Source organism: Phyllostomus discolor, chromosome 6 (assembly GCF_004126475.2).
Source record: "Phyllostomus discolor isolate MPI-MPIP mPhyDis1 chromosome 6, mPhyDis1.pri.v3, whole genome shotgun sequence".
NCBI classification, from domain to species: domain Eukaryota; kingdom Metazoa; phylum Chordata; class Mammalia; order Chiroptera; family Phyllostomidae; genus Phyllostomus; species Phyllostomus discolor.
The window spans coordinates 1,763,589-1,790,704 of record NC_040908.2 but is presented as its reverse complement, the minus strand read 5'-3'; the positions used below and the strand labels follow the sequence as shown (position 1 = coordinate 1,790,704).

The following is a 27,116-nucleotide window of genomic DNA, read 5'->3' as shown; positions in this document are numbered from 1 at the left end:
GGCCCGCGGGGACGAGCACCTGCGGGGTTTCCTCCCAGTCCCGGGCTGCCGGCCTGGACCTCGCCCCCGGCTCCCCGCCCCCGCCCCCGCGGCCAGTTAACTTTCGTTTCCTGGCGGCACCTCCCGAGCGCGCCCGGTTTCATTGGCGAGCGCGGGGCCCAGGGACCCGGAGACGCCCATGGTCTGGGCCGGCCGCCTGCGCGCCCTGCCGCTCCGGATCCTGTGGGGGCCGCGGCTCCGGGCCTGGGCCAGCACCATGGCGCCGCCGCCGCGCTTCTTCGCGCTGGAGCTCCCCGGCTGCACCTTGGCGCACTTCGCGGTGGGCACCGACGCCCCCGGCGCGCCCGCCGACCCCCGCGTGGCCGCGCTCATGGCCACCCCGGGCCGCAGCTACTCGCTGTGCGTGCCGGTGGCCCCGGGCGGGGACCCCGGGGCCCGGGTGCGCGCGGCCCGGCTGCACCAGCGCCTCCTGCAGCAGCTGGACCGCGGCCCCCTCAAGCGCTGCCAGCTGCACCGGCTGCTGTGCTACCCGCCCGGCGGCGGGGCGGGGACCCTGCAGCAGGGCGTCCTGCTGCACGACCCCAGCGACAGCCCCGACACCCGGCGGGCGCTGCTCGCGCTGCTGGACTCCTATCTGGAGGCCCCGCGCCCGAGTCTGGGCGAGTTCTTGGTGGACGACGCCACCCGCCAGCTGTGGCAGCGCCGGTGGGAGCTGCTGGACGGCCAGGGGTGGCGGCAGGTGGAGCCCGAGCCCGTGGGGCCCGCCCTGGAGCCAGACCTGCATCCCGCGGTCCCCGACCTGCCCAGCGCCGGGGTCTTCCCCCACCGGGAAGCCGCTCGCGCCGTTCTGGAGGCGGTAAGAGTTCCCTCCCTCCCCAGCGTGGGACCCCGCCGATCGGAGAGTGGGCCCAGCGCTGGGCAGGGGCTGCCTGTCGAAACCCTGCGGCCCTGGGCGGTGGGCCCACTCTGGAGCGCACACTGGGGCCTGCAGGCGGCCTGCGGGCAGGCTCTGTCCGGACGCTGGCCCTCTCTCGGTTCCCACCAGCCAGGACCCCCCTGCCAACTCAGGGGCTTCCACCTGAGCCACTCAGTTACGCTGCACGTGTCTTGCCACGGCTCACACGTGGAGACCTGCCTTGTGGTGTTGTGACAACTAAGGGGACACGGGACGCACAGCAGGTGCCAGTGGAGGGGAGCCGGGCAGGCCAGGGGTGCCCACATATGCCTTCTGAGGCTGGGCGCACTGTCCAAGCTCGTGGGGCTGCCGCCGGGGCTGCAACCCCACCGGCGGCCTTCACACCTCGAGTCACGTCCAGTCTGCCCGTCTGTCAAGCAGCCTATGTGACAGCGTCCTCACTCTGAGGAGGGGGCTGCAGGGCCACCCCTCCCAGGGTCGTCGTCGCCGGGCAGACAGACGGGCCACGGCAACACCCCGCCCGCACCCAGGGCCTTGCCTGGCTCAGAGCCTCGCCTCGCGTGAGTCAGTGTCTGGGCCTCGGCCCAGAGGTGCCAGGCCGGGCCTCGGGGTGCGGCGGGGTGAGAACTCTGAACCCTGAGGCCCCTGCCCCGCTCCCTCCCTGGTGCCTGAGCAGCTGCTGCCTCTTCTCCGCCCCGCATGCACGCCCGCCCAGCCCACCCGGGACGGAGGCCGCGTGCTGCTGGCTGCTGTCTTGGGGGCCTCCCCGCACGTGACACACTGCCCCCGGCGGGCCTGCTGCTCCAGCGTCGCTGTGTGACTGTGTGGCTGTGTGTCACCGCCGGGTTCCCTGCTCTGGAGGACAGGGGTCGGCAGGGCTGCAGCCCGGGCGACCCTGATGGCCACCGCCTCTCTGAGCTGGGGCCGCACGGTCACCCAGCTAAGGACACCCCTGTCCCCAGGTCCGAACGCTGTGGATTTGGCGTGGCGCCGGCAGAACTCGGGCCTCAGCGGCGGCGGGTGGGCACGCACTGTTGCCGCCTCCCCGCTCACCTGCCCACGCTGTCTCGCTGTCTTACAGTGCACGGCCGTCATCCCAGAGGCCCGGGCCATGCTGGAGCTGGTGGACCGGTGCCCCACCCGGGCCCAGAAGGGCAAGTTCCCGGTCATTGTCATTGAAGGACTGGATGCCACAGGTAAGAGAATGGTCCCTTGCAGGTACAGCGAGGAGATGAACCAATTGGTTGTAGGGAGACACGGGTTTTGGCCAATGAACCTTCCTACAGAGGTCAGATGAGCCTCCTGGGCGCCCCTCGCCTGCACTGGCAGGGAGCCGGGCAGTCCCGGGACGCTGTCGTGTGTGTGCCCTTCCGTGTGTGTGGCCGCGGAGGGCCGGGGACACTGGGTGCAGCCCGGGGTGGAGGTCAGGGGGCTGCAGACAGGGTCCAGGAGAGCGTGGTAGGGTTCACAGCCGGAATGTGCGTGCAGTCCGGAGTGGGGCTGGCCACGTGAGGAGGGCAGGGTGGGCAGGTGCGAGACCTGAGCCAGCATCGCCTGTCTGGGGACCCCGGGCAGGTCAGAGGTGCCTGTGGAGCCCGAGGGGGAAGAAGCAGGAAGTGGGGGAGAAGACTTAGGGGCTGCCCAATGGCTGTCGACATGCAGTGGAAGGGCCTGCACTCAGCCCTGGACGCCCCAGCACAAGCGTGGCCCCAGGGCCTCAAGAGAGACTGAGGGGGAGGCTGAGCTTGGGGTGCAAGAGGGTCGCCTGGTGTAGAGGCAGTGGGGCTCCTTCCCAGGGCAGCCAAAGGGCTTTCCGGGGAGGGGGGCAAGGTTGAGGGCAGCTGCCACCCCAGAGTTCACTGTTTGCCAACAGACAGGCTGTCTGCTTTCGTCCCTTGTGGTGTCCTAACACCACAGAGAGGGGCCCTCGGCTCCCGGGGGTCTGCAACTCCCCATCATCAAGCAAGTAGTCAGCTCCTTGGGGTGGCAGGTTGGGAGAGTGTGTGCCCTTCTGAGCTGGCAGCAGCTCGGGGGAGGGAGGCGGCGCGAGGGTTAAGGTGAGCTGGGCCTTGTGCGCATGACCTGCAGGGAAAACCACCGTGACCCAGGCTGCTTCGGAGTCTCTGAAGGCCGTGCTCCTGCGGTCCCCACCTGCTTGCGTCAGCCAATGGAGGGAAGTATTTGATGACGAGCCCACCATCGTTAGAAGAGCTTTTTACTCGTTGGGCAATTACATCGTGGCCTCCGAAATAGCCGAAGCATCCGCCAGATGCCCTGTGATTGTGGACAGGTGGGTGTGACGATGAATTTGGCATCTTCTTCCCACTACACGTGTGCATGTGTGTGCACATGGGTGCAAGTACACCCGTGTGCTTATGAGTGAGCCTGTGTCCTCATAGTATCAGAAATAACGTCTGTGACTTATCAATCACACCACTGCCTGGCATTTCGCTAAGGACGCAATGTGTGGTGCACTGAAAGCTGCAGCAGTGACTGGCCCAGGCGGATACTGAGCATCTTCCCGGGGAGAAACGCAGGTCCCAGAGAATGAGGTGACTTGCCACAGTGCCCGAGCTACAGGTGACACGCTGGGGACAGCCCCAGGGCCCCTGCCTCACAGACCCACGCTCTCCGAGGCTCGTTGGGCTTTGGCCCAGTCGGCAAATGTTCACTGGCCGCCCGCGGTGGCTGCTCTCCGTGGGGGCTTCCGTGGGAAAGGAGCTGGGGGCCCCACTTTCCCGGGGCAGACGCAGGGGAAGGAGAGGGGGGCAGTGGAGAGCATGAACATGCAGGGCCAGGTCAGAGCACGAGAAGTGTCTGAATGAGGAGGATCCACGGAGACACGCGAGGTGCGGCGTGGGAAGGCCTGTGGGTAGAGGCCCGGGCTGACCGTCCCCTAAGGGACATACCCGAGGTGCGGAGAGCACCACAGAGAGAGGGAGCCATGCGACGGGGCAGAGGCAGGGAGAGGGTGACCTCTCCGAGGACCAGAGACAGGCCAGTGGCCGGGGTGCTCTCTGGAGGAAGGGAGAGAGAAGGGCGGGGACAGCGTCCCGGGGTCCGCAGCTGTGGTGAGGTGGGTGGAGGTGATGCTGAGTGCAGCGGGGAGCCAGGGGAAGGTCCCGGATAAAGGAGCACCATCAGTGCATGGCGTCATTGGGAGTTCACGCACAAGCAGCAGCTTTGCACGGCTGCAAAGAAGGGGCCGAGGCAGGCCATCCAGGCCTACCCACCGCGACTCGGTGACAGGGAGGTGACAGGGGCGATGAGACCTGCTTCCCTCCCATCAGGCGGGTGCCAGCTCATCCCACGGGCCCCGACACCCAGAGTGCGGGGCGCAGGGGGTGGTGGGGGCAGACCCCAGCACGGGCCAGAGAGGAATTTCAGAGGACACAGCCGAGTGCGGGAGGGCGGCCGCCCCCCCCCGGGGGGGGTCTCCCCCAAGAGCTAGTTCCAGCTTTGTTCACCACACGGGAGAGCCGGGGAGCCAGAAGCCCAGCATGGGGGGAAGCGTAAATAAAGACGGCCGGCCTTTACAAACGGAGCGCCGGGCAGCGGTGTACGCTGAGCCGCCGGAGCTGTGAAACCTCAAAAGAAAACAACCGAGGGGCAGGAGGAGGCTCCCCAGGACGCAGGCTGGGAGGGCGCAGGGCTGAGCGCAGTGGGACCACAGGCGTCAGCGCTGAGTCAGGCGCCCGCCGGCCTCGGGGGAGAGGGCCGTGAGGCGGGCGCAAAGGGCGCACATACTTTTGTTCTATTGTCCTCTCTGCACTCTCACTTTTCTGGGGGGGGAAGGTAAGCCATTGTGTTGAAGTGGACACGTCCGGGTAGAGCCTGCACCCCGCCGTAGACTGGGGGGCCCCGTCCAGGCCCACGAGCCCGCCGCCCCCTCCTCCTCCCGGCCCCACCCCCCGCCCCAGCGGCGAGCCCCGTGCGTGCTCACGCCCGTCACCGCAGGGGAGGTCCCCCTGCCCCTGGACGCAGGCGGGGGGGACGGGAAGCGCGCTCTGCATGCAACTTGCTCCGTGCTGCAGGCGAGATTCTTCCTCGGTGTGAGGAGCGTCCGCTAACACACTCCCGTGCACACTCGGGTGCAATCCTGTTGCGTTGGGTCCCGGAGTGGAGCTGGGGGTCTGCGGGCCCCAGGGTGGGCCCCGCTTTATTTAGTGGGTGTTGCAGAAGTGGGGGAACAACCCAGTGCCCCCCACGCACACACCTGCTGGAGAATTAATGGCCTTAGACGTATGGCCTAGCCAACGCTCGGCCTTGCCCGCTTAGCTCCAGCTTTCCCTACTCGTGCCGGGGGGCAGCTCGGCCAGTTAAGGGCTTTTGAACGGACCAGTCTGGGCAAGGAATGTCTACCCCTCTGTTGACCTCTCTTTGCACCCCTTTCTCTGTCTCAGAAACGCTCCGAGAAGAATCTGCCATGCGTGCTTGCAGAGGATCAGGTGGGGGTGGGGGCCCACGGGGAGAGCGGCACAGACCAGGGTACGGGCCGGCGCTGTGGCCCCAGCCGTCCACCCACCCACCCGAGGGCCGCTCTGGCTCATCTCTGCCAGGCGGCACTTCCCGCTGGCGAGGCGCACGGGGTCCTGGGAAGGGGGAGAAAGGCGTTCCTCCGTGGGGCTCCTTTGCCTGGGCGACGCTTCTGCCCTGTGGTGAAAGTGCGTGATGCCACTGTATACGCTGCCGTCTCTTCCATTTGCACAGTCCCGTGTCCCTGAGAAGGCGCCCGCCCTTCCTGATAGCGGCGCACAGTGAGGCCGAGCGCAGCCTGGGAAACCCGGAGAGAGTCGTGCGTGAGCCAAGTCGGCCACCCTCGACGGGCTGTGTTTAAAATTGTTTCAGGGCGGGCACAGAGAATCAGAACCCTAAGAGCAAGTCCAGTCGGCCCTCTGGTTCCCAAACGCCCAGCAGAGGCAGGCCCTTTCCCCAGCAGCAGAAGGCCGGAGCGGCGCCAGCCCCCGGCGAGGCCCGAGTCCAGCTCCCTGGGACCGCCGGGGGTCTGCATCCCCTCCCTGCTGACCCCCAGGCCTGGGGACCACCAGCCACGGAGGGGTGCAGGGGAGGCGCTCTGAAAGCAGCCAGTTGCCCTTCAGACCTAAGGCAGTGCCACCTGAGCGGTGGACAGTGTGCCAGCACGTGGCGTTTAGTTGGCGCTAACGTGGCTCCTCAATGAGCAGGAGCAGAGAACACTGAATCGGGGAAGGGCCCGGCATCCGTGGCCGGGGGTGTGGCTGCTTAGGGGGAGCCACGGCGTGGTCGGCGAGAGAACTCTCCCGGGGGTGGGGGGAGAGCGGGCCAGTTCTTCCCGGTTTTTCTTCTCTGTGCCCATCAGTCTGTTCTTCGGGGCCACGCCGTGTCCCGGGGGGCGGCCTGGGTGGGCTTGTTCCTGTCCAAAGGGCTTAGTGAAACCCGTTTTAGACAGCACCATTGTCCAGCCTGAAGTATCAGGGAGGAGGCCGTTTTCAGTGGCAATGGTAGGGAAGGTCTGCAGCTTAATCACCCTTATTGCTTTTATTTTATATTTTATTTTATTTTTTGTTTTGTTTTCATTTTGTTATTTTAATCAGTGTTCAAGTGCAGTTTTCTTGTCCTTTACTCCCATCCCAGCCCACCCACCCAGCCCTCCCCACCTCCCTCCCATTCCCAGCCCCCCTAGTTTCTGTCCATGTGTCTTCATGCTTGTTCCTGTGTAAACCCTTCCCACTCTCCCCTGAAGTCCCCCCTGAAATTCCCCCCCCTCCCTCTCCCCTCTGGTCACTGTTGGCCTGTTCTCTCTTTCAGTGTCTTTGGGTTCTATTTTGCTTGTTTGTTTGTTTCGTTGCACCCTTATTGCTTTTAAAAACCTATCCTTGCTCACGGTTTTTCTACAGTAAAGAAGACTTTTAAGTATTCTTAAAAGTATTATCAGTACTTTTAATGCAGGGGACAGTACCCTCTGTGTTCACAGGGGGGGTGTCCAGGCTCCGGGCCTGGGCCCTGTGAAGCACGCAGGCAACATAGTTGCCCGGTCACCGGCGGGAGGTCGCCGCCGGCCCTGCATGCCTTCAGCGAGCTCGGGAGATAAGATGTGTCCGATAGAGAAGGCAGACCTACGAGTTTTCAGGGGCAAGACTGACGTAGGCAACCCAGAGGAATGTTCCAGGCAGAACCCGGAGCAGGCAGCTGCAGCGGCCCGAGGAGCTCAGAGCAGGGCACACCTGTGGGGCGGGGGGGGGGGGGTGCGGACAGGGCCTTGGGGGGCGGACAGCGTTGGAGGGGATGCACCCCCAGATTAGTTTTTGACGTTTGTCCTTTGTGGGACTGTCTGTCATGCTAACACACGTTACCATGATGTGGCTTCGTCCAGTAAGAACCAGATGCTTGAGCTGTCAGTGCGGGGACAGTGTTTAAAGCATGAGTCTATTTCTGCAACACCTGCGGGGGAGGAGGCTTGCAGGACCTCCGTTTCCCAGGCGAGGAAGCCGAGACCCCCTTGGTTTCCATGACTCAGTGGCGCCCACAGAGCCAGCAGCTGGCGGAAGGTAGCACAGTGCTCAGCTCGGGTGACCCCGGGCGTTTATTTTGGGGATGCCTGCCAGTCTCACTGTGAAAGCAGTTCAGATCCGCAATGGCAAAGGTGTTCAGGTTCTAACCTTGAAGGCCGCGAATGGAAAATGGGGATGGGTTTGGAGCTAGGAGCCCCTTTTTGCCGGGAGGTGTCTGTGGTTACTTCCCAAGCGTTTGCTGTAGGTGGCCCTCCTTTGGGGCTGGGCCGGGAGCTTAGCACCGAGCCACTGAGTCATACATAAGCTGTGCCAACAGGTAAAATAAACCATGCCATCCACACATCCCCGAAGAGCACGCAGCGCATGCGCCTGGGGTGCCGGACGCCGCGCGGGGTTTTGGACTTGGGTGACGGGAGAGGCCTCTCCTTGTGGGGACACAGGGGCTCACATGTGTGAACAGCCAGAGCTCTGATCTGCAGGGAGCTCTTGTGTGGTGTGCGGTGTGGAGGGCACGAGGGGAGGGGACGGGGGACTGGGCGTGGGGGGTTCAGCAGAGCGCGACCCTGAGGGACCTGGAGGGATTCTGCCGACGGAGACCCTCGCTGCAGCCAGAGGAAGGACTGTGGGGACGGCACCCCCCGCCCACCCCGTGCAGGAGGTGCCGGGGGAGGCCCCTGGGCACCCTGAAACAGATGGCTGGTTTGATTTTCTTTTATGGGTGTGACTTTCTGTTCCTCTCCCCAAACACTTGAAAACAGCCCGTTGAGAGGGGCTGGCTTCGCTCAGGGACGACGTTCTGGAGTTTCATGGTTGGCGTCTGGGTTCACACCTCTCCCTGCTCCTGCCCCACTCAGACACGCAGTTGCCCGGCTTCAGGGTGGGGACGGACCCAGGCTGCCGCCGGTGCTCCCAGAACGGGGCCTCCCTGGGCGAGTTCAAGTGTGAAACCAGGCGGGTGGGTGTTTGTTTGGCCATGGCACAGCAGGACACTCGAGGGCTCACACGCACGCCCCCACCCCCGCCGGTCCCCGCCATTCTGCCTTCACAGAGCAGTGCACGGCGGAGCCTCACCCTCAGCCCGGCTTCCACGGAGCCATTGGCTCCGTGAACAGCCCACCGCCTTCTCAGTGTGGCCGTGGGTTTTATCCTTTCCATTTCACAAATGCTTCAAAGGCAGGAGTTAGCTTAGTTAATGGAGTCCATGCTGGGAAAACGTGAGCAGAGCCATCTCTGGGTTCAGCACCCTCAGGGGCTGCTTTTCTCATCCTCTGGGGCTGCCTTGGTTTCTTCTGCAGACGGGGACCTCACCCCTCCTTCCCTTCTCAGGTACTGGCACAGCACGGCCGCCTACGCCATCGCCACCGAGGTGAGCGGGGCTGTCCAGCACCTGCCGCCGGCCCAGCACTCCGTGTACCAGTGGCCGAGGGACCTGCTGCAGCCCGACCTGGTCCTGCTGCTCACCGTGAGCCCCGAGGAGAGGCTGCGGAGGATCCGGGGCCGGGGCCTGGAGAAGACCAGGGAGGAGACGGAGCTGGAAGCCAACAGCATATTCCGTCAGAAGTAGGTGTCTCCGCGCGGCACCGTGAGTGACAGGGGTCCCCGGCTGTGGTGGGGGGCCACGAAGGCCACCGACTTTGGGGATCTGGCAAAATGATCTTGTTTCTGTTTTTCAAACCCAAGGGCCAGTAGTCAACAAGTGAGTTCAGCTGCTTCCAATGGGGTGGCCACATGGGGCTCCAGCACCACGGGATGTCCCGGGGGTGGGCATCACTTCCTAGCCCCCCCTCCCCATACCCAAGCAGGCCAACACACGTGTGGGGGGCGTCCCGGCTCCCCCTCCTGTGCCCGAGCAGGCCAACACACGAGTGTGGGGGGTCCCGGCTCCCCCCCTCGGAACACCGTGACCGCAGAGCGCTGTCTGCCGAACGTGGGGACTTGGCCTGCTCGCCGCCCCTGCTCCAGGCCCGCTGGCGAGAGGCTCTGTCCTCCCTGCGAGGACAGCGGTGGCCACGTCTCATAGTTCGCCCGTCTGAGGCCCAGAGAATTCAGTGGTCGGTCTGCATTTGTATAGGCCCTCATCCGCAAAACTGGGGTTAAAACCAAGCTCCTCCTGGTGCCAGGCGGTGCTCTTGTGCTCACGGGAAAACGGGGGCACCCCAGTGCGCCCCCCCCCAGTGCACACCACCCCCACCCCCTCTGCCCCCCGGGGCGCGGGGGCCGGTGCTGTGGGGCGGGCTGGAGAGGCCGCAGCAGAACGGCTTACGTAAGCACACACTGACAGCACAGTCACCCCGACACGCAGCCGTCACGGCGTACACAGGGAGCAGCCCTGCCGTGTGCAGGGAAACCGTCGTGCGCTGGGCTCGCGTCAAGCCGTGGGCCCTGGTACAGACTCCCAGGGCAGGCGTTGCCTCGGTCCTCGTTTCACGGAGGGGGAGGGGCCTGTAAGCACAGCGCTGTCCCGCCTCAGCCACGCCACTGTGCGTGCGTGCGTGCGTGGAAGGGCCATGGCGGGGGAGGGGAGAAGGGGAGCCCCGGCCACGGGTGGGGAGGCTCCTTGGGGGACACGTGTGTACACCGGGCCTCTGGCTCGTGTCAGGCCTGGCTCGTCGGAAGTGCTTCAGGGTGCACACTGCAGAGACACTTGTCACGGGGACAGGTCACTCCACTCCCTTGGGCCTCCGCTGCTCTGTCTGCAGAATGGGGGGGGGTGCCGGTGCTCCCTCCCTGCGGCCCCCCTGAGCAGGAGACGGGAAGGATCACGCAGGATCCTGCTGCGTGGCACACAGTGGGCGCTCGCCCTGCCCGCCGTAACCATGGCCGCCGGCGGATCGTGCCCTGAACGTGATGCATCCGGCGCGTCCTGGGGCAAAGCGGGCGGCCCGGGCAGTGCGTGGCCAACCAGACGGGGGCTGCACGTCCGGGGGCCTGTACCGCGGTGGGCAACGCCAGGGGCGTGGGGCGCTGCGTTGAGGGGCGTGCCAACCCTGCCCTTCTGCCGGTCCGCAGGGTGGAAGAGTGCTACCGGCGGATGGACAACCCCGGCTGCCGGGAGGTGGACGCCAGCCCGCCCCGCGAAGAGGTCCTCCGGACGGTGCTGAGCCTGATCCGAACCAGCTGTGGCTAGTGGCGGGGCCCCGGGGCCCGCGGACACGTGGGGCCGAGCGTGGCCTTGCTCCCCACGTCTCCGCCCACGGCTGGCTGTGCATGCTTCCCGATGGCTGCTGCATGGGCATGTCGTGTGGCAGAAGACTGGGGACTGGACACTCCACTTCACGTCAATCACTGTATTGCTTCTGACCCATGGGCCCCTGCGGCTGGGGGCTGGTCATGTTCCAGGGAGGGGTGGGGGGTGGCTTTCTGCCTAGCATAACCCACACTTTCTTGGGATGTATCTTAGCTACTTCCTCAGGTTCATGTCCCCCGGAAAGCATGTGGTGTGCACGGCCATCAGTAAGGTGTTCCCACTCCACAGAAGCCCCGCCCCAGCCTCTGCCAGGCCGCAGCCCCTCCCTGGCTCCCCGGGGAGACCTCCACATGGAGGGCTGACGTCTCCCAGTCCGCCTGCACCCTGTCCGTCCTCCTGACTCAGCCCCAGGTCCTGGAGCCAAGCGCTCCCGCAGACCTGGCCCTGTGTCCCGGCTCCCACAGCCCTGGGCTGTGGGTCGGGGACACCTTCCCAGAAGCCATCTGCCCACTGGCTGCCCCCAAAACCCTGACAGGGTCCCCTCCTCAGCCCTTCCGAGTCCACCGGACTCGGCCCACGACCCTCCAAGGACAGATACACCCGCCCTCCTGGGCCTGCATCCTGCTCATTTCGACTCCCATCCTTCCTCTGTGAACAGGCCTTGGACGCAATGTGTGCTCTGCCCTGCCCCTGCCCCTGCCCCTGCTCCTGCCCCTGCCCCTGCCCCTGCTCCCTGCCCCTGCTCCTGCTCCTGCCCCTGCCCCTGTTCCTGCTCCTGCTCCTGCCCCTGCCCCTGCTCCTGCCCCTGCCCCTGCCCCTGCCCCTGCCCCTGCTCCTGCCCCTGCCCCTGCCCCTGCCCCTGCCCCTGCTCCTGCCCCTGCCCCTGTCCCTGCCCCTGCCCCTGTTCCTGCCCCTGCCCCTGCCCCTGCCCCTGTTCCTGCCCCTGCCCCTGCCCCTGCCCCTGCTCCCTGCCCCTGCCCCTGCTCCCTGCCCCTGTTCCTGCTCCTGCTCCTGCCCCTGCCCCTGTTCCTGCTCCTGCTCCTGCCCCTGCCCCTGCTCCTGCCCCTGCCCCTGCCCCTGCCCCTGCCCCTGCTCCTGCCCCTGCTCCTGCCCCTGCCCCTGCCCCTGTCCCTGCCCCTGCCCCTGTTCCTGCCCCTGCCCCTGCCCCTGCCCCTGCCCCTGTTCCTGCCCCTGCCCCTGCCCCTGCCCCTGCTCCCTGCCCCTGCCCCTGCTCCCTGCCCCTGTTCCTGCTCCTGCCCCTGCTCCTGCTCCTGCCCCTGCCCCTGCCCCTGCCCCTGCTCCCTGCCCCTGCCCCTGCTCCTGCCCCTGCTCCTGCCCCTGCCCCTGCCCCTGCCCCTGTTCCTGCTCCTGCCCCTGCCCCTGCCCCTGCCCCTGCTCCCTGCCCCTGCCCCTGTTCCTGCCCCTGCTCCTGCCCCTGCTCCCTGCCCCTGCCCCTGCCCCTGTTCCTGCCCCTGCTCCTGCTCCTGCCCCTGCCCCTGCCCCTACTCCTGCCCCTGCCCCTGCCCCTGCTCCCTGCCCCTGCTCCTGCTCCTGCCCCTGCCCCTGCCCCTGCTCCTGCCCCTGCTCCCTGCCCCTGCTCCTGCTCCTGCCCCTGCTCCTGCCCCTGCCCCTGCCCCTGCTCCTGCCCCTGCCCCTGCCCCTGCTCCCTGCCCCTGCCCCTGCTCCCTGCTCCTGCCCCTGCTCCTGCCCCTGCTCCTGCCCCTGCCCCTACTCCTGCCCCTGCCCCTGCCCCGGGTGCGGTACACTCCACCGACACAGCAGCAGTGGTGCATGGACACGGTGTTTCCCGGTCATGCATGGACACGGTGTTTCCCGGTCATGCACGGACACGGTGTTTCCCGGTCATGCACGGACACGGTGTTTCCCGGTCATGCATGGACATGGTGTTTCCCGGTCATGCATGGACACGGTGTTTCCCGGTCATGCATGGACACGGTGTTTCCCGGTCATGCACGGACACGGTGTTTCCCGGTCATGCACGGACACGGTGTTTCCCGGTCATGCACGGACACGGTGTTTCCCGGTCATGCATGGACACGGTGTTTCCCGGTCATGCATGGACACGGTGTTTCCCGGTCATGCATGGACACGGTGTTTCACCGGCTGCAGCGCGAGCCGGCGGGGGAGCTGAGGCCATGCCCGCTCCGTGCTTTCCCTCCACAGTGGACTGAGTTTGTCCCCCTGAGTGGAGCCCAGACCGAGGACTCCCGGTAAACTCTCCCGCACGTGAGAGTCCGCCGGCTGCACGTGAAGTCAGGGTAGAGATCCGCGTGGCCAGAGAACAGCCGCTCGGGGAAGGGGACCTTGACAGCTCTGGGGCCCTGGGCGAGTCCTGTGACACCAGCAGCCCGGGCCACTTGGCCTGCGATGGGAGCATGACTCTCTGTTTGTCCTAAGGAGGTGGCCGGACCAGGCGGGCACCCCCAGTCCCTTCCAGTTCTCAGGTGGGTGGGCCTGTAAACTGTGTAAGCCCCCACCGGGTTTATAATATGGGATCCTAAATGAGAATGGAGTTTAGTGTTAGCTACAGCATGCTCGTGTTCACAAGGGCAGTAGGTGATTCATACACGATCTCTCTGTGTGTATAAATATGTAATCGATTCCAGTGGAGAACCTTTCCGAAGCTGATAAGCAGTGTCGGGGTTCTTCAGTGGGGGGCACCTGGCCATGTGACTGGGGCGGATCCGTCAGGCGGTCTGGGGGGCCGGCTGCCTGGCAGAACGCGCGTTGACGGCCCCCCCGGGGGCCTTGCACACCAATAAACTCGCTGCATCTTCTGATCTGTGCCGTGGTCACGCGTGTGTGCTGGTTTCCTGAAGGTGCCCCTGCAGTGCGGCTGTCGGGTGGGGCCGGGGGTTGGGGCAGGGAGCGGGAGGCACAGGCTCCCGGGGCCAAATGACCTGGGTGGGGGGCAGGGAGGCCGTTGGAGAGAGTGCAGGCCCCTCTTCACCGCACATGCCAGTGGGGTCGTCTTCCCACCCAGTGACACCTGATTCTTCGGGCCCTTGGGCCCTTTCCACACCACTAGGTGTGTGATCTGTGGGTCTGGGATGAGAGGGCGCCCCTCACCCTGAAACCGGTGACAGGGGCCATTGGCCTGGCTGTTTTGTGGCAAGGTGAGCTTCATTTCCGTCCCTGGGCCAGACCTCTCGCTGGCCCAAATGTGTATTCTCCCTCGCCGCCACAGTGACAGGCTTTTTTAGCTGCACACACAGCTGCTGAGGATGAGGAGAAGGTTTCCAAGGCCCCTTACGTCTGCAGTGGCCACCTGACCACTCCCAGGTTCTCCCCTAACCGGGGAGCAGCGGGGGATGGAAGGCCGGGGAGGGCGACCCTCTCCCCTCCTCACGTTCACACCGGCGGGAGAGCGAGCCATCGGGGACCCAGGGATGAGGGCGACAGCTTGGAGGTGGAGAAGCAGCAGGACGAAGGGAGGTCGCCCTGACTCAGGAAGAGCAGCCGGGGACGAGCGGTGACGTGTCTGGGGTTCTGCCTTCCTGACAGCGGGCCCGCCGCCCGGGACAAAGCTCCAAGGGGACACAGGGGTGCAGAGCCCCCGCCTCCGCCTGCTGCGCCCCCTCCCGCCCGGGGCTCTGGGCGTCCACACCGGCCTGGGGTGGGGGGACTGACGGGAAGTGAGTGCGATGCTGCCACTGCTCACAGGCCTGCCTGGTCGCCTGGCCCTGGGGCCGCCGGTCCCACTCGGTCAAACACTCTGACCCGGTCACCGTCATCGACGGCTGACATTCAGAGTCTTGTGGCACTAGTGACCCACGCAGCGTCTCCCTGGACCTGTGTGTGGTGTCTGGGGACTGTGCCCTGGTGTCTGTCTGCTTTGCACATTTCACTGTTGATCTCGAAATTGTAAGGAAGGACATGTGGGGAGGGCCCGTGACCAGTGTGCCCCGTGTGATCCCCGCTAGGGACCGGCTCTTTCTCTCCAGTTTGTCGCAGGAGGTGAGGGCGGTGAAGTGGGGGCAAGTGCCCCGAGAGTCCACAGGGCGGGTGGGGGGCAGGTGGGGAAGAGCCCCGGTGTTCCCACTTCCCGAGCTGCCCCCTCTCTGCTCTGCGTGTCACCACTTCCCTGATGCCACGCAGACCCGGGCCCTGGAGAAACCACGGAGACCCCTTTCATTTTAGTTTGAATGTCTGCTTGGGTGGGAGAGCAGAGGAAGGAGGGAACAGAGGACCTTTCTAGGTCGAAGGGGCAAGTCTGTAAAAGCAGCTGATTGCTGGCTCCAGGAATTCTCAGTACAGCCCCGGGGTCAGAACAGCATTCCAAGAAAGACCTGAGAGATCACAGGACTCGCTGTCTTTCTTTAATGGTTGTGGGATGCGGGCCGCCTGGCAAGGCAGGCCCGGGCCAGGGTCAGGCCGTTGGTGGGGGGAGCAGATGCGAGACTGAAGCATTTCCCCGGCTTTTTCCAGGGCTCCCTGTAAAGCCAGGGACGGCCAGCACCCCCTAAAGCCAGGTCCCCAGCACCGCACAGGCCCCCCGACCTGTGTGTGTGCATTTGGGCCCTTCCGTGGCTGCACACGCGTTTTCTCCTAGCTAGAGAGGTACGGTTTGAGAGGTTTACAGTGTGGGGTCTGGCATGAAGGAGCCTTCTGGGGCTTTTACACGTCCTGGCTTATTTGCTCTTAAAGCCTCCCCGAGCCCCTCTGCCCCTACGTGGTGCCGGTGCTTACCTGGGGGACAGCTAATGGCTTCCCCTGGGGCTGAGCCCTGGCCAGGACTGACCAATCCCTGAAACACCACGGTGTAGATTTCCCATCGTCACCCTCCTGTGACGTCCCCCAAGTGTGTGTCAGTGTGCGTGACATAGACGTGGGTGCTCACGGGGCCCTGGTTGGAGGTGCCACCATCTCTCTCTCCGGGGCAGCCAGGGCTCCGAGCAAGCTGTTTCTTTGCACTGTAGGCTGGGCCTGGCCCGCAAGCTCCTCTGACTGTGGTGCCTTTGTGTTTACCTTTGAGGTAGGAAGGATGGTTCTTTGGGTTCTCTTTTAAAAAAAGAGTTTATTTTCAAAGAGAGGGGAAGGGATAAAGAGAGGGAGAGAAAAAATCATCACCCGGTTGCCTCTCGTACGTGCCCTGACCGGGGACCGAACCCACGACCCAGGCCTGTGCCCTGACCCGGACTCCGACAGGCGGCCTTTCTCTCTGCAGGAGAACAGCCAACCAACTGAGCCACACCGGGCACGGCTATTGTTTGAGTTTTAATTGGGGAAAACAAAAACAAATCTCCTATGTGGACATTGTTTAAAACAAACAGCCATCAACAAACGTTTACTTTTTGGAGGCGATAGCAAAACATTTTCTTCAGCCAGAACTCGCGTTAGGGACTTTCCCTCGTGCCTCTGAACATTCTGAGTGGCAGCCCTGGTCTGCTTCCACCTGGGGACGGTTTGCGGAGGTGAGAATTAGGACCAAGGCTGGGGGGAGGGGAGAGGCACTTACAGAGTGAATTGTGGGCCGAGCGGTGGGCCTTCTTTGAATAAGAAATTACTGCACTTCCCTCTTTTTTAAAAAGAATTTATTTTTTTTATTTTTAGAGAGAGGGGAAGGGAAGGAGGAAGAGAGGGAGAGAAACATCAGTGTGTGGTTGCCTCTCACATGCCTCCCTACTGAGGACCTGGCCCACAACCCAGGCCTGTGCCTTGACCGGGAATTGAACCAACGACCTTTTGGTTCCCAGGCCAGCATTCAATCCACTGAGCCACACCAGCTGGGGCTACACGTCCCTCTTTTGTGAGCATAAACACAGAGCAGCGTGTGACAGGCCCCCTGGCTGCCGGCCCACCTGCCTGTGAGTCCCGGCCGAGTGGCTGTGACTTCACATGAGGGGCTGCATTTGCAGAACACGGGCTGGAAGACACCTCCCCCCAAAACACACACTTCTAGCCGGCAGGACTTTATAGTCGCAGAGTGAATGCAGCTCGCTGATAGTCCCGAGTCCTGTATAATGTTTAACAAGGTCACAACACAGGTATGCAGTTTTTAGACCGTCTTGTTCTGTTCCAATCACCTGGGAGAGACTGGTGTTGCTCCAGAAGGTGTTACAGAAGGCACCGGCTCCCCCAGACCTTGAGTGAGTTAGTACTTTACAGGCACCGTTGGCTTTACACTCCCCAGGGGAAGCTAAGGACCGACAGGGGAGCGCCCCTCCTCCCGCCCACTCTCCCCCCAGGAGGAGCCCAGGCACCTGGCAGGGGGCATTTCACCAGCCCTCTGCTGCCCCCTACAGGGCAGCTCTTGTGCGGCACCCAGCCCGCCAGGGCCCGGAGTTCAGGGGCTTTCAGGCGGTCGGCCGGGTCTCTGTGGGCACCGCTCCTAGGAGGGGCCGTTCCCACTCCTCCGTCCAAAACGCCTTCCATCGCCCTCTCCCCCTCCCCCGACTCACACCCCCGCCTGCTGCCACGCATGGCCACCCCGCACCCATGCCTGCGTCAGCGTGTCCGTCCATCACGTCTGTGCCCCGCCCACGTCCACGCCCAGAACCGCATCCGTGCCCGTGTCCATCGCCACGTCTGCGGCGGCATCTGTAGCCGTGGCCGCGACTACGGATCCACATCCGCATCCGCATCTGTAATTATATATACACACACACACCCCCCCACACACACACCCCACACACACACCCCACACACACACACACACCCCCCACACACACCCACACACACACACCCACACACACACACACCCCACACACACACACCCTCACACACACCCCCACACCCCCACACCCCCACACACACACCCTACACGTACACACACTACAACCCCCCACACACACCCTACACACCACACCCCCACACACACATACCCACACACACCCTGCACACACACACCCTACACACAAACACACACACTCCCCCACACACCCTACACATACACACACTACAACCCCCCTACACCCACCCTACACACCACACACCTCACACACACCCCCACACACCCTCATACACACACTCACAGCACCCCCACACCCCCATACACACCCCACACCCACACTCCCACACACACCCTACACACACACACACTACAACCCCCCTACACCCACCCTACACACCCCCCACACACCCTCACACACCCTCACCCTATACACACACACACACCCACACACATACCCTACACACACACAACCCACACACACCCATACCCATACACTCCCACACACATACCCCCCACACCCCCACACACACCCATACACACTCACACACCCACACACACACCCCCACACTGGGTGGGTGCACCCACACTCCCACCCGGGACGCGCACCCCACGCAGGCAGAGCGGCCCAGTGCCCCCCGCTACCACAGACCCTGGCGCCAGATGGAGGGGGACTCTCCTGCCCGCCCGCCTGCCACGTCCGCCCTGGGGTTGCGCTTCGGCTCTCACTAGCCCTGCGGACAAGTTACTTCACTTCAGAGCAGCTTCATTTTCTCGTTTCTCCACCCCAGGCACTGCCGGTCCCCTCCAAAGCGGGAAGTGAGGATGAGAGGTGATAGAATGCCAAGGAGATCCCAGCCCCGGCCCAGGGAGGGCCCCCCGCCCCCCCGCCAAGGTCAATTCTCCGCTCCCCCTCCTCCTCCCTGGCTGGCACGGCCAGACTTCCCCGGGTGTCCGGGCCCACGGGGAAGCACCGTGCGTGGTCACGGGTGCGTTATTTCTGCGCCAGCCCCAGAAGACTGTAAACGTAAACACTATTTTCCACAGGAGGGGGGGCAGATTTATCCAGGAGTTTAAGCGTGGGGATGGTAAATATGTATTTTTCCCAAGTCAGAAACAGTGGTGGTTTATTATTCACGGTTAAAAATAGACAAAAATAGAGCTAACTGCCATCCTCTTAGCACCTAGGTAGCCTGAGCTTCAGCGTTTACCCCAGGGCCCGACGCAGGAGGCCGTATGTCGTACACAAAAAACTTTCAAAACATCTGTAGTTAAAACCAAGGACTTTTAGAGCGGAGAATGTACTTCCCTGGAAACAGGAACCGCTCAGCTCAGTAGGTCATGGACATTGAAGCCTTGGCTGACGGTCTCACATGCGTTCTCGGGGGGACTGCGCGCCCCAACCCTGTGCGTCGGCTGCGACAACTGTCCTGCATCTACTGTGACGGAGCTGCCGGGCCCGCCGGGGCCTCGGGGCGGCAGGTCAGCGCTGAAGCCCGGGGTCGTCCCATGTGCGTCTGACCCGGGAACCGCTGCAGGCCCCTTCCTGCCATGGCGGGGGCCCCTGTGCACAGACAGCTCTGTGTGAACCCCCAAATAAAACCACAGTGGAATCTGAAAAACAGAATCTGGGGTTTGTTCGGCGTTGTATATGTGCAGCTCGTTCTTATTTGTGCAGGGGCCCATTATAACCCATCTCAGCTCTCTCTGCGTAGGGCGGGGCAGGACTCCGGCCACTTTCCAGGGGAGGCAGGGGAAGCGAGGCGACTCCCCGAACGTCCCCAGCTGGTGAGGAGCAAAGCGGGGGACTCTGCCTTCTGCGGGGGGATCGTGGCCTGCCCGGGCGAACAGTTTCTGTCCCACCATCGGGGACTCGCTGGTGCGGGCACAGAGTGTCATGAGAGCACCAGGATGCTCTAGAGCTGTGGGGGGTGTGGCCCTTGGAAAAGCTGGGGCACCAGCCCTCCTCTGTGGGGGGACACACACGATAAACAAAGAAACACATGTGATAAGATACCAGGGGTGTTAGTGCCCAGGACAGCATTCGAGCACGTGAGGGGACGGGGAGGGCCAGGCGGGAAAGGGGTGGGCGCTCAAACTAACTGGCATGCAGGGCCCCTCTGCTCGGCCGAGGCCGGAGCAGCCGCAGAGCCGGCGGGGCGGCTGTCGGGGGATGGCCGGGCAAAGGCCTCGCTGGGGAGGTGCTCTCACGGGACCCATTTTGGTTTTCACGCATAAAATAACCACGCGTGGCTATCTGTACTCTCTCTCTGTTTTTCGCTAAAACACATGGCACTTTACAGTGAAGTTTTTCACGTGTCACACTTGGTACCATGTATTTAAATGTTTTCACACGGGAGCACAGAGCTGTCTCATCCCTGTGCACATCCGTTCAGATCTTCGTGTCACACGTAAGTCACACTTCAGTGGCTTTTGATTGGTGGGAGTCGCTTCCAGCTGTGAGCTCTGGTCATCAATGCCGCAAGTGAACACCAGTGTGTGTGGGGGGGTGCACACGTGTGGACGTGTGTGGGCGTGCATGCACACACACATTGTGCACCTCTGTGATGAGTTTATCTGCAGAGTACCTGCACCACCAAGCGACAACTGAGCCAGAGAATACATTCTTTTTATTCATTTTTAAGTTGTTCAAAATCGATCCATTTGGCATCCAGAAGGTTCTATCAATTTAGTCACACCACCGGTGTGTATTTCCCCATTTTAATCCGCAGGTTGTGTAAGTGCACAATCTTATTGCATCGTTTTAATCTGTATTTTTAAATAGAAATAAATCTGAGAACCAACTTATGTTCTCAGTCTTTTGTATCTCTTCTTCTGTCTGTTCCCATACATTGTAGAGAGTTCTGTTGGGAGTTTGCTGTCTTGGAACATCACTTTGTGAGATTTCTTTATATTTTGGCATTAGTTCTACGTCATGTTTTGTTAATATCTGCAGTTTGGCTTTATGCTTTTCTGTTTTTGGAAGAAGTTGTAATGTTTTTATGGATTAACATCTTCCCCTTGGTGGATTTCTTCTTTCTTTCTTCTTCCTTTCTTTCTTCTTCTTTCCTTCCTTCTTTCTTTCTTTCTTTCTTTCTTTCTTTCTTTCTCTCCTCTCTCTCTCTCTCTCTCCCTCTTCTCTCCCTCACTCCCTCTCGCCCTCCCTCCCTCCCATTATGTTTTTAGAGAGGTTTTTGGCTCACAGCAACATTCAGAGAACGGTACAGAGGTTGTGGTGCGGCCTTCCTGCCCCTCACGAGCACAGCCCCCCCCCCATCGACCCCGCCCGCGTGGGGCGCTCGCCAACACGCCCTGATCGCCCAAAGCCTATCGCTTCTATCAGAGCTCGCCGTAGGCGGCGTGTGCTCTGTGTGTTTGGACGCACGCATGACAAAGCTACCCTTCTTCGGTGTCACAGCGAGCAGCAGTGTCACTGACCCGAAAACCTCCTGCACCAGCCTGTCCATCTCTTCTTCCCATCAGCCCCTGGGAGCCGTTACCCTCACCAACCCCCTCGCTCTGCCTTCTTTGGAATGTCACGCAGCTGGAGTCATGTGGGATGTGACCTTTCCGGGCTGGCTCCTGCCCCCAAGGGATGAGCGTTTAAGGTTCTCTCACGTCTCCCTGTGCCTGGGAGGACCACGCCTTCCCAGCGCTGACCCCCGCGCCCCTGTCCGGGTGGGCCGCCGCGCCTTCACCCGTCACCCACCGAGGGCCGTTTTGGAGACCGGGTGCAACACTGCCATACACGCCTGCGTGCTTCCGCCTCTGCAGCTCTCCCCTGAAAGGTTTTCTCCGCTCCCAGACACATTTTAAATACTTTATATCTTATTTTCTTCTAGTTTGTGGTCTTAGATTCAAGGTTTTCCTTTTTAAGATTTTATTTATTTCTAGAGAGGGAAAGGAGGGGGAGAGAGAGAGAGAGAGAGAGAGAGAGAGAGAGAGAGAGAGAGAGAAACATCAATGTGCGGTTGCTGGGGGCCGTGGCCTGCAACCCAGGCATGTGCCCTGACTAGGAATCGAACCTGCGACGCTTTGGTTCACAGCCCGAGTTCAATTCACTGAGCTACGCCAGCCAGGGCTAAGTTTTATTGTTTAATCCATTTGGAATTATTTATTGTGCATATTAGTTTTTGTCTCCTCCTTTCTCATGAGTTATTTTGACGGCAAAGCCACACGCAGCCCCTCTTTGGTGTCTGCCGGACGGAGATGCAGCAGCGTGCTCGGCATGCGCATGGCGTGCAGGCTCACTGCCAGCTGCAACGACGCATGTTTGCTGTAGTAAAGGCCGGGCAGACCGCTAGCGCGAAGAGCCTGCCCCGCTGGCAGGTGGCAGCTGCCAGCCCGGCAGCAGCGGTTTCCGTCGACTGAGCGGCTACCATGTGCCGAGTAGACTCCGCTCACGCTTCTCTCATTCTGAGTCCAACGGCCGTGCGAGGTGTGGGTGATGTATGTGTGGTCTCTGCCGTGTGCACGGGGGAGGGAGTGGCCTTGAGCTCGCACGTCCTGAAGCGGCAGAGCCTGGGCGTGCACACGAGCTGGTGTGTCCTCACAAAACCCGACTCCCCCGATCCCCGGCGCTGCTGACGGCGGTGGGGGAAGGCGGTGAGTGACGGGTGGGGACACAGAGTGGCCCCTTTCCGGGCCACCGGCTGGAACAGACAGTCCTGAAGGTGCAGTCTCCACATCAGACAGTTTGTTGGACTGGATGTTGGCCTCCCCGCGGGCCGCTGCACCCAGTGAGGGGCGACCGTGCAGGCCCCGTGGGCGGGCGTCTGCCCCGGGCACCAGGCGGGCCCTTCACAGCGGTAACTTCCTCCTAATTGGCTGTAACCGGTGCGCTGCCGTTCTGGGGTGTGCCACCTGCGGAAACGCACCTGAGCAAATGGACCGTGTTTTCCATCTAAATGCAAATTTGCACCCACTAAAGAGCAGCCGGGGGAGAGGGGACAGGCGACCTGGAGGATGCAGCTGAGCGCACAGTGGGTGGCCCAGCGAAAGGCGAGGTCTCCTTTGGGTGAGGGGGGGTGGCTGAGACAACTGGGGTTGGGGGCCGGGAGGCCCAGGGGCGGCCAGCCTCTGTCCGAAGTCGGTGGGTGTCTCCTGGGTTTATCTTTCTTCTCCGTGAGTCGGTTTGCTCACACGTAAGGCCTGCTTCCATCTGGGGTGTGGGGCTCTGTTCCGTGGGGGTCCCGGGGCCGCTGTGAGGAGGGGGAGTGGGAGGGGCCGAGCCCCCTGCTCTCTGGACCCCTCGGCAGCCTGCCTTGCCCATGTAACGCCCTGGGCCTCCCCAGCGGACACTACTCAGACCACCGGCAGTCAGGACCCCCAGGGTCCTGCCCTGTGACACTCTGCAGTCTTACCCTGCAGCCCATGTCCAGTAGTGCCAAGGCCAGGGGCTCAGGTGAAGGTGGGCGGGGCGCGCTCAGGGCACGCTGCCGTGGGGGGTTTCCGGGGACAACGCGGAGGGGCGGGAAGCACCGGGGTCTACCCCCGGGGACAGGAGCCGCTGGAGCAGAGGGTGGCTGGGGCGTCCGTGCCCCCATGTGGAGTTCGGGGCTGGCAGGAGCTGCGGGCGTGAGCTGTGCCGGGCCGCCCCAGCTGGAGCCGGGCGGCCGGCCATCGTGGTGGGGCCTCCGGACTCCGGGAAGGGTGGGCCAGGAGCCTCGAGGGGCCCGTGTCCAAGACGGGCCAAGGGCCCGAGGTGGCAGGAAGTGTTCCCACGGAGGGGTGGCTGCGGCCTTCTTCCGGTTACAACGGGAAACTACCAACCATCTCTCTCTCTCTCTCTCTCTCTCATCTGTGCTCTGCTGAGCTGCGGTTCCAGCGCCCGGGGGTCTCGGGCTCCCCCCAGACGCAGTGCAATCGTAGGGGAGACGGAAGGTTACAGATGTGGACGCCAGAGCGAACGGTCGTGCCTGAGGGCCGGGCGGAACCCCACCAGGGCTGGCCTTCGCAGAAGAATCCCACCTGGGGGTGGGAGACAAGGGGGAGGAGAGAGGGAAGGGTTGCGAAAGACCCCTGAGGCATCCCACTGCTGCCTTCAGGGGCTGGTCGGGAGTGGGGGACTTCATCTGTGTGAGGGTCGTTTCCCACATCTATCGGACGGGGAGGCGGATGGACCTCGGATTCCTGCCGTGGACACTCGGACGCACCCTCCCGGTCTGTCTGGGGGATTGCTGCACGCGTGCGCGCCAGCCTAACCGTCTGCAACACGCTCGGGCGGTGGCGGCGGTGGTCAGCAAGGCTCAGGGGCCGTACCCGCCGTGGCGGTGTCGCGATCACGAGGTCACGTTGTCTCTGCCCCTTCCAGGTGGCGCAGCCCCCCACACGCCCCCACATGTCCTGCTCTGTCAGCATCTCATTTTCCGGGGCCTGAGAAAAGGTCAAGGGAGCCACATTCCGAGAAAAAGTGAAAAGAACTATTTAAGTCCCAAAGGGGAGTTTTCTTATTACTTTCATATTCGTATCTTTTCTCACTGTTTTTGCCAGCAAAGTCCAGCCTTTCCAAGCGGAGGGGTCAGAGGTCAGTGGGCCCAGAATGGGAGCCCCCCTCACCGCTCATTTCTTGCCTGTTCTGGGGGCTCGTCACCCCCGGTTGGGCCCCGAGTTTCCTGCTCCGGAGAGTCAGCCGGCTGGGCTGGCTCCCTGGCTCCGACATCCACCCTGGGGGACAGGCGCTCCCAGCTGCGGCAGGGGCATGGGGAGCGGCGGCCCACGTGACAGAGAGGGGGGTCCTGGGAGGTGGGAGGCCTGCCTCAGAGGAGGCCGGACACAGGCAGAGGACAGAAGGGTCTTGTCTGGGGCAAGGAGCTGGGGAGAGGCAGACAGCGCGGGAGGGGCAGACACTTGGAAGAAAATGCCAGCCGAGGGGCGAGGGCTTCCAGGGTGGGTGGGCTGCGCTGGACTCTCAGGGCCTGCGGCGGGGGCCTGGGGAAGGGGAGGTCCTCCCAGCTCTGCCTCCTGCGTGACCTCGTCAGAGACGGGGACAGAGAGACCCATCCGCCATCCACCCATCCACCCGCCATTCGTTTATTCATCCAATCATCATCATCCATCCACCATCCATCCCTCCCTCCCTCCCTCTCCCCCAGCCAGTGTTTTCCGAGCCTTCGCTGTGGCAGGACCCAGAGAGGAGTGACTGAACACGCGTGAAACACAGCCCTGGCCCCGGGGAGGTGCCCTGGAACGGGAAACGCAGCAAGGCACACAAGCGCTCAGAAGGAACTGTGACAGCGGCCCGTGTCCGGTTCTGTCCGGGCGGAGTGGGACGACGTGCCAGGAGAGACCCCACAGGGCACAGGGCGGGGAGGCAGGGGTGCGAGTCTGCAGGGCAGGGGAGAGGGTGGCCGGTTGGAGGGGTTTCCCCCTTGGGCTGAGGGTGCAGCCTGTGAGGAGGACAACCCGAGGGGCGAGAACCAGATGCCGAGACCACCACAAACCACGCGCACGAGCGAGCCCCTGGCTGCTGAGGAAGGGAGGGACCGATCCCGGTGGGTGCACACTTCCCACGGGGGGCTCTGGCCCCCAGGTCGGCAGGTGCCAGGGTGTGGCGTGTGGACCCTGGGGAGGCCACAGAGAGGGAGCTGCACGGGGTTGGGGCCGTGGCCACGGCCTCACAGCTGGGTGCAGGGGGGACCCAGGCAGGGTCAGTGACCACGCCGGCACTAAGCAGAAGGGCGGCCCCGGCCTGCAGGACCACAGGCCGGAGGGAGTCTCCCTGTGACGGCCACCACGCCCCCAGGGGTCTCCCCTGTGGGACAGACACGTGGTGGCAGCGGCGGCGGGAAACAGGAAGGGGACCCGGAAGTCTGCTGTCCAGAGCGGGTGGACGAGCAGGCTCAGCCTGATGGACAAGTCACGCAGCCTTTCAGCAGGAGAGGAGCCCGCCTCCACGCTTGGCTCCTCCTCCTGTGGGGGCGGGGCTCCCCTGACCCCCATCCTCCTCACCCTGGGGTGATGCTGACACCCCATGGGGGGCCTCCCATGGTGCCAGTGGTGGGTCCCCCTGCTCCTGGGGTGATGCCCGTGGGCCCTGCTGCTGGAGTGGGACCACCTATGTGGGTGGGGGGGGGCACAGGCCAGTGGTGCCTGGGCCCCCAGGATCAGACCGCGCGCCCGTCCCCCGGTGGCCGCCCACGCGGCCGGGGGTGACTGGACGAGGCAGACAAGGAGAGAGTGGCCTCTTTCTGTGCGTTTTCTGTTCCTCGTTCTCCTCCCCCGGGGGTCGCGGGGCCGGCTCCGGGGGCTTGCTAGCAGCAGGGCGAGGGGGACCCCCTTCCTCTGCCTACCAAAGAGAGGGGGTTTCGGAGGGCCGTAGTGGGACCCCCCAAAAATCATCTGTGCTGTGAAATGTGAACATAACATTGCCAACCCTGTCAGCTAAAAAAAAAACAAAACCAATCGCCCTAAAATGGGGCTCGCATGTTCATTCCGTGTTTACCCTTCGCTCTGACAGTGGAATGTGTGGGCCTCTCATGTCCTCAAAAACGCGGAGTATCTTCTACTTTGTAACCTACTCGGAAGCCCCGCTGGCTCCGAGCTCCCGCGGAAGAGAGAGAAGGACACGCGGGCGCGAGCCAGCCGACCGAGAGGAAATCTCATTAACTGAGAGCTTGGGGACCGGCGGGCGGATCTGGATTAATTAGGTTTGCCGGATGTGCGAGCGTCGCTGGGAAATGTGGGGCGCGGCGGCGGCGGCGGCGGCGGTGGGGTCCCCGCCGACAGAGCGGGCCGGCCTCAGCGCACTGACGGAGACAGACAGGGAGGGCCCCGGTGTTTCTGGTCGGATCCCACATGGTTTGGGCGGAGTCCCCTTCTGCTGTCCCGGCTGCGTCCACGGAGCCCGTGGGACCCCCGTGTGCCCGTGGGACCCCCGTCTGCCCGTGCGTCCCAGCACGGCTCACGGCCTGTGCTGCCCCGGGCTTTTCTCTTTCCCTTTGAATCCTGATCAAACAGTTAACCGGAGACCCCGGGTTTTGTCTGAGGCTTACTGGTTACTCCAGATTGGACGCTGTAACTTTTTCATCCCAAGATCTTTCGTCTTCTCTTCCCACGGGGCTTGTGTCCATCAGGGAGTGCCTGTCTTCTTCATCTTTTTTTTTTTGAGGACCTTCTGATGTGCATTTCCCCGTCAGTGAACACGACCGGTCACTCCGGCCGGTTTCCACGGCACTGGCTCTGGGCGGGGGCACCTCTCCCCGGCCCCTTCGGTGGCTGGGCTTTGGGGGGACGAGGCTGCAGCGAGGTGCTGGGTGTGACCACGGGGGAGGTGCCACTGGCCACACGGGGAGGAACGGGGTCCGGAGGGAGGGCCGGTGCGAGGCGGGGCTGGCAGTGGGGGGGCTGCGTGTCCCCGACTTCCACATGTGCCCTGCACACTGTCTCCCTTGGGCTCCCCTCTCTCGCTCAGCCACCCTCCCTGGCCAGCGCTGCACGTCTCGGCCACGGTGCTGAGGCCTCCGTGGCTGCCCCCAGCCTGGACTGGACCATCCCCCGTGGCCCTCAGGATGATCCGCATGTTCTCGGCTGTCCCTGGCCCCCCCCCGGAATCACAGCCCCTCCATCTCAGCACCGTACCCCACCTGTCATTTCCACAGCCCCTGCCCGTAGCGTGGAGCGTGGCAGAGCTGAGCTGCTTAAGGAGGGAGACATTGCCAAGGAGCCCTCTGAGTAGCTGGGCAGAACCGGCGTGGGGCTGCCTCTGGAGGGGACGTGTCGCCCCAAGAACCCTCCCTCCTCAACAGGACCCCTGGCCCATCCTCTGTCCCCTTCCTCTGGCCTCGGGCCGCACCCCTGGGCTGCCGCTGCTCACAGGAGGGAGACCTCGCC

The 27,116-nt window shown here is 63.4% G+C and overlaps 1 protein-coding gene across 1 annotated transcript; it reads left to right on the top strand.

The window, feature by feature from the left end:
* Nucleotides 1-10,783, top strand: CMPK2 (cytidine/uridine monophosphate kinase 2). Its single transcript, XM_028514825.2, has 5 exons — nt 1-856; nt 1,998-2,112; nt 3,005-3,206; nt 8,734-8,967; nt 10,417-10,783. The coding sequence occupies exons 1-5, from the start codon at nt 179-181 to the stop codon at nt 10,532-10,534; spliced, it is 1,347 nt and encodes a 448-aa protein (XP_028370626.1). The 5' UTR covers nt 1-178; the 3' UTR covers nt 10,535-10,783.
* Nucleotides 10,784-27,116: the final 16,333 nt, after the last annotated feature.

Excerpts from the sequence above, each read along its gene's own strand:
- CMPK2 (XM_028514825.2), top strand. The coding sequence starts at position 179 with ATGGTCTGGGCCGGCCGCCTGCGCGCCCTGCCGCTCCGGATCCTGTGG. Across the intron at positions 3,207-8,733 it reads TGCCCTGTGATTGTGGACAG|GTACTGGCACAGCACGGCCG; the intron begins GTGGGTGTGACG and ends TTCCCTTCTCAG. Across the intron at positions 8,968-10,416 it reads AACAGCATATTCCGTCAGAA|GGTGGAAGAGTGCTACCGGC; the intron begins GTAGGTGTCTCC and ends GCCGGTCCGCAG.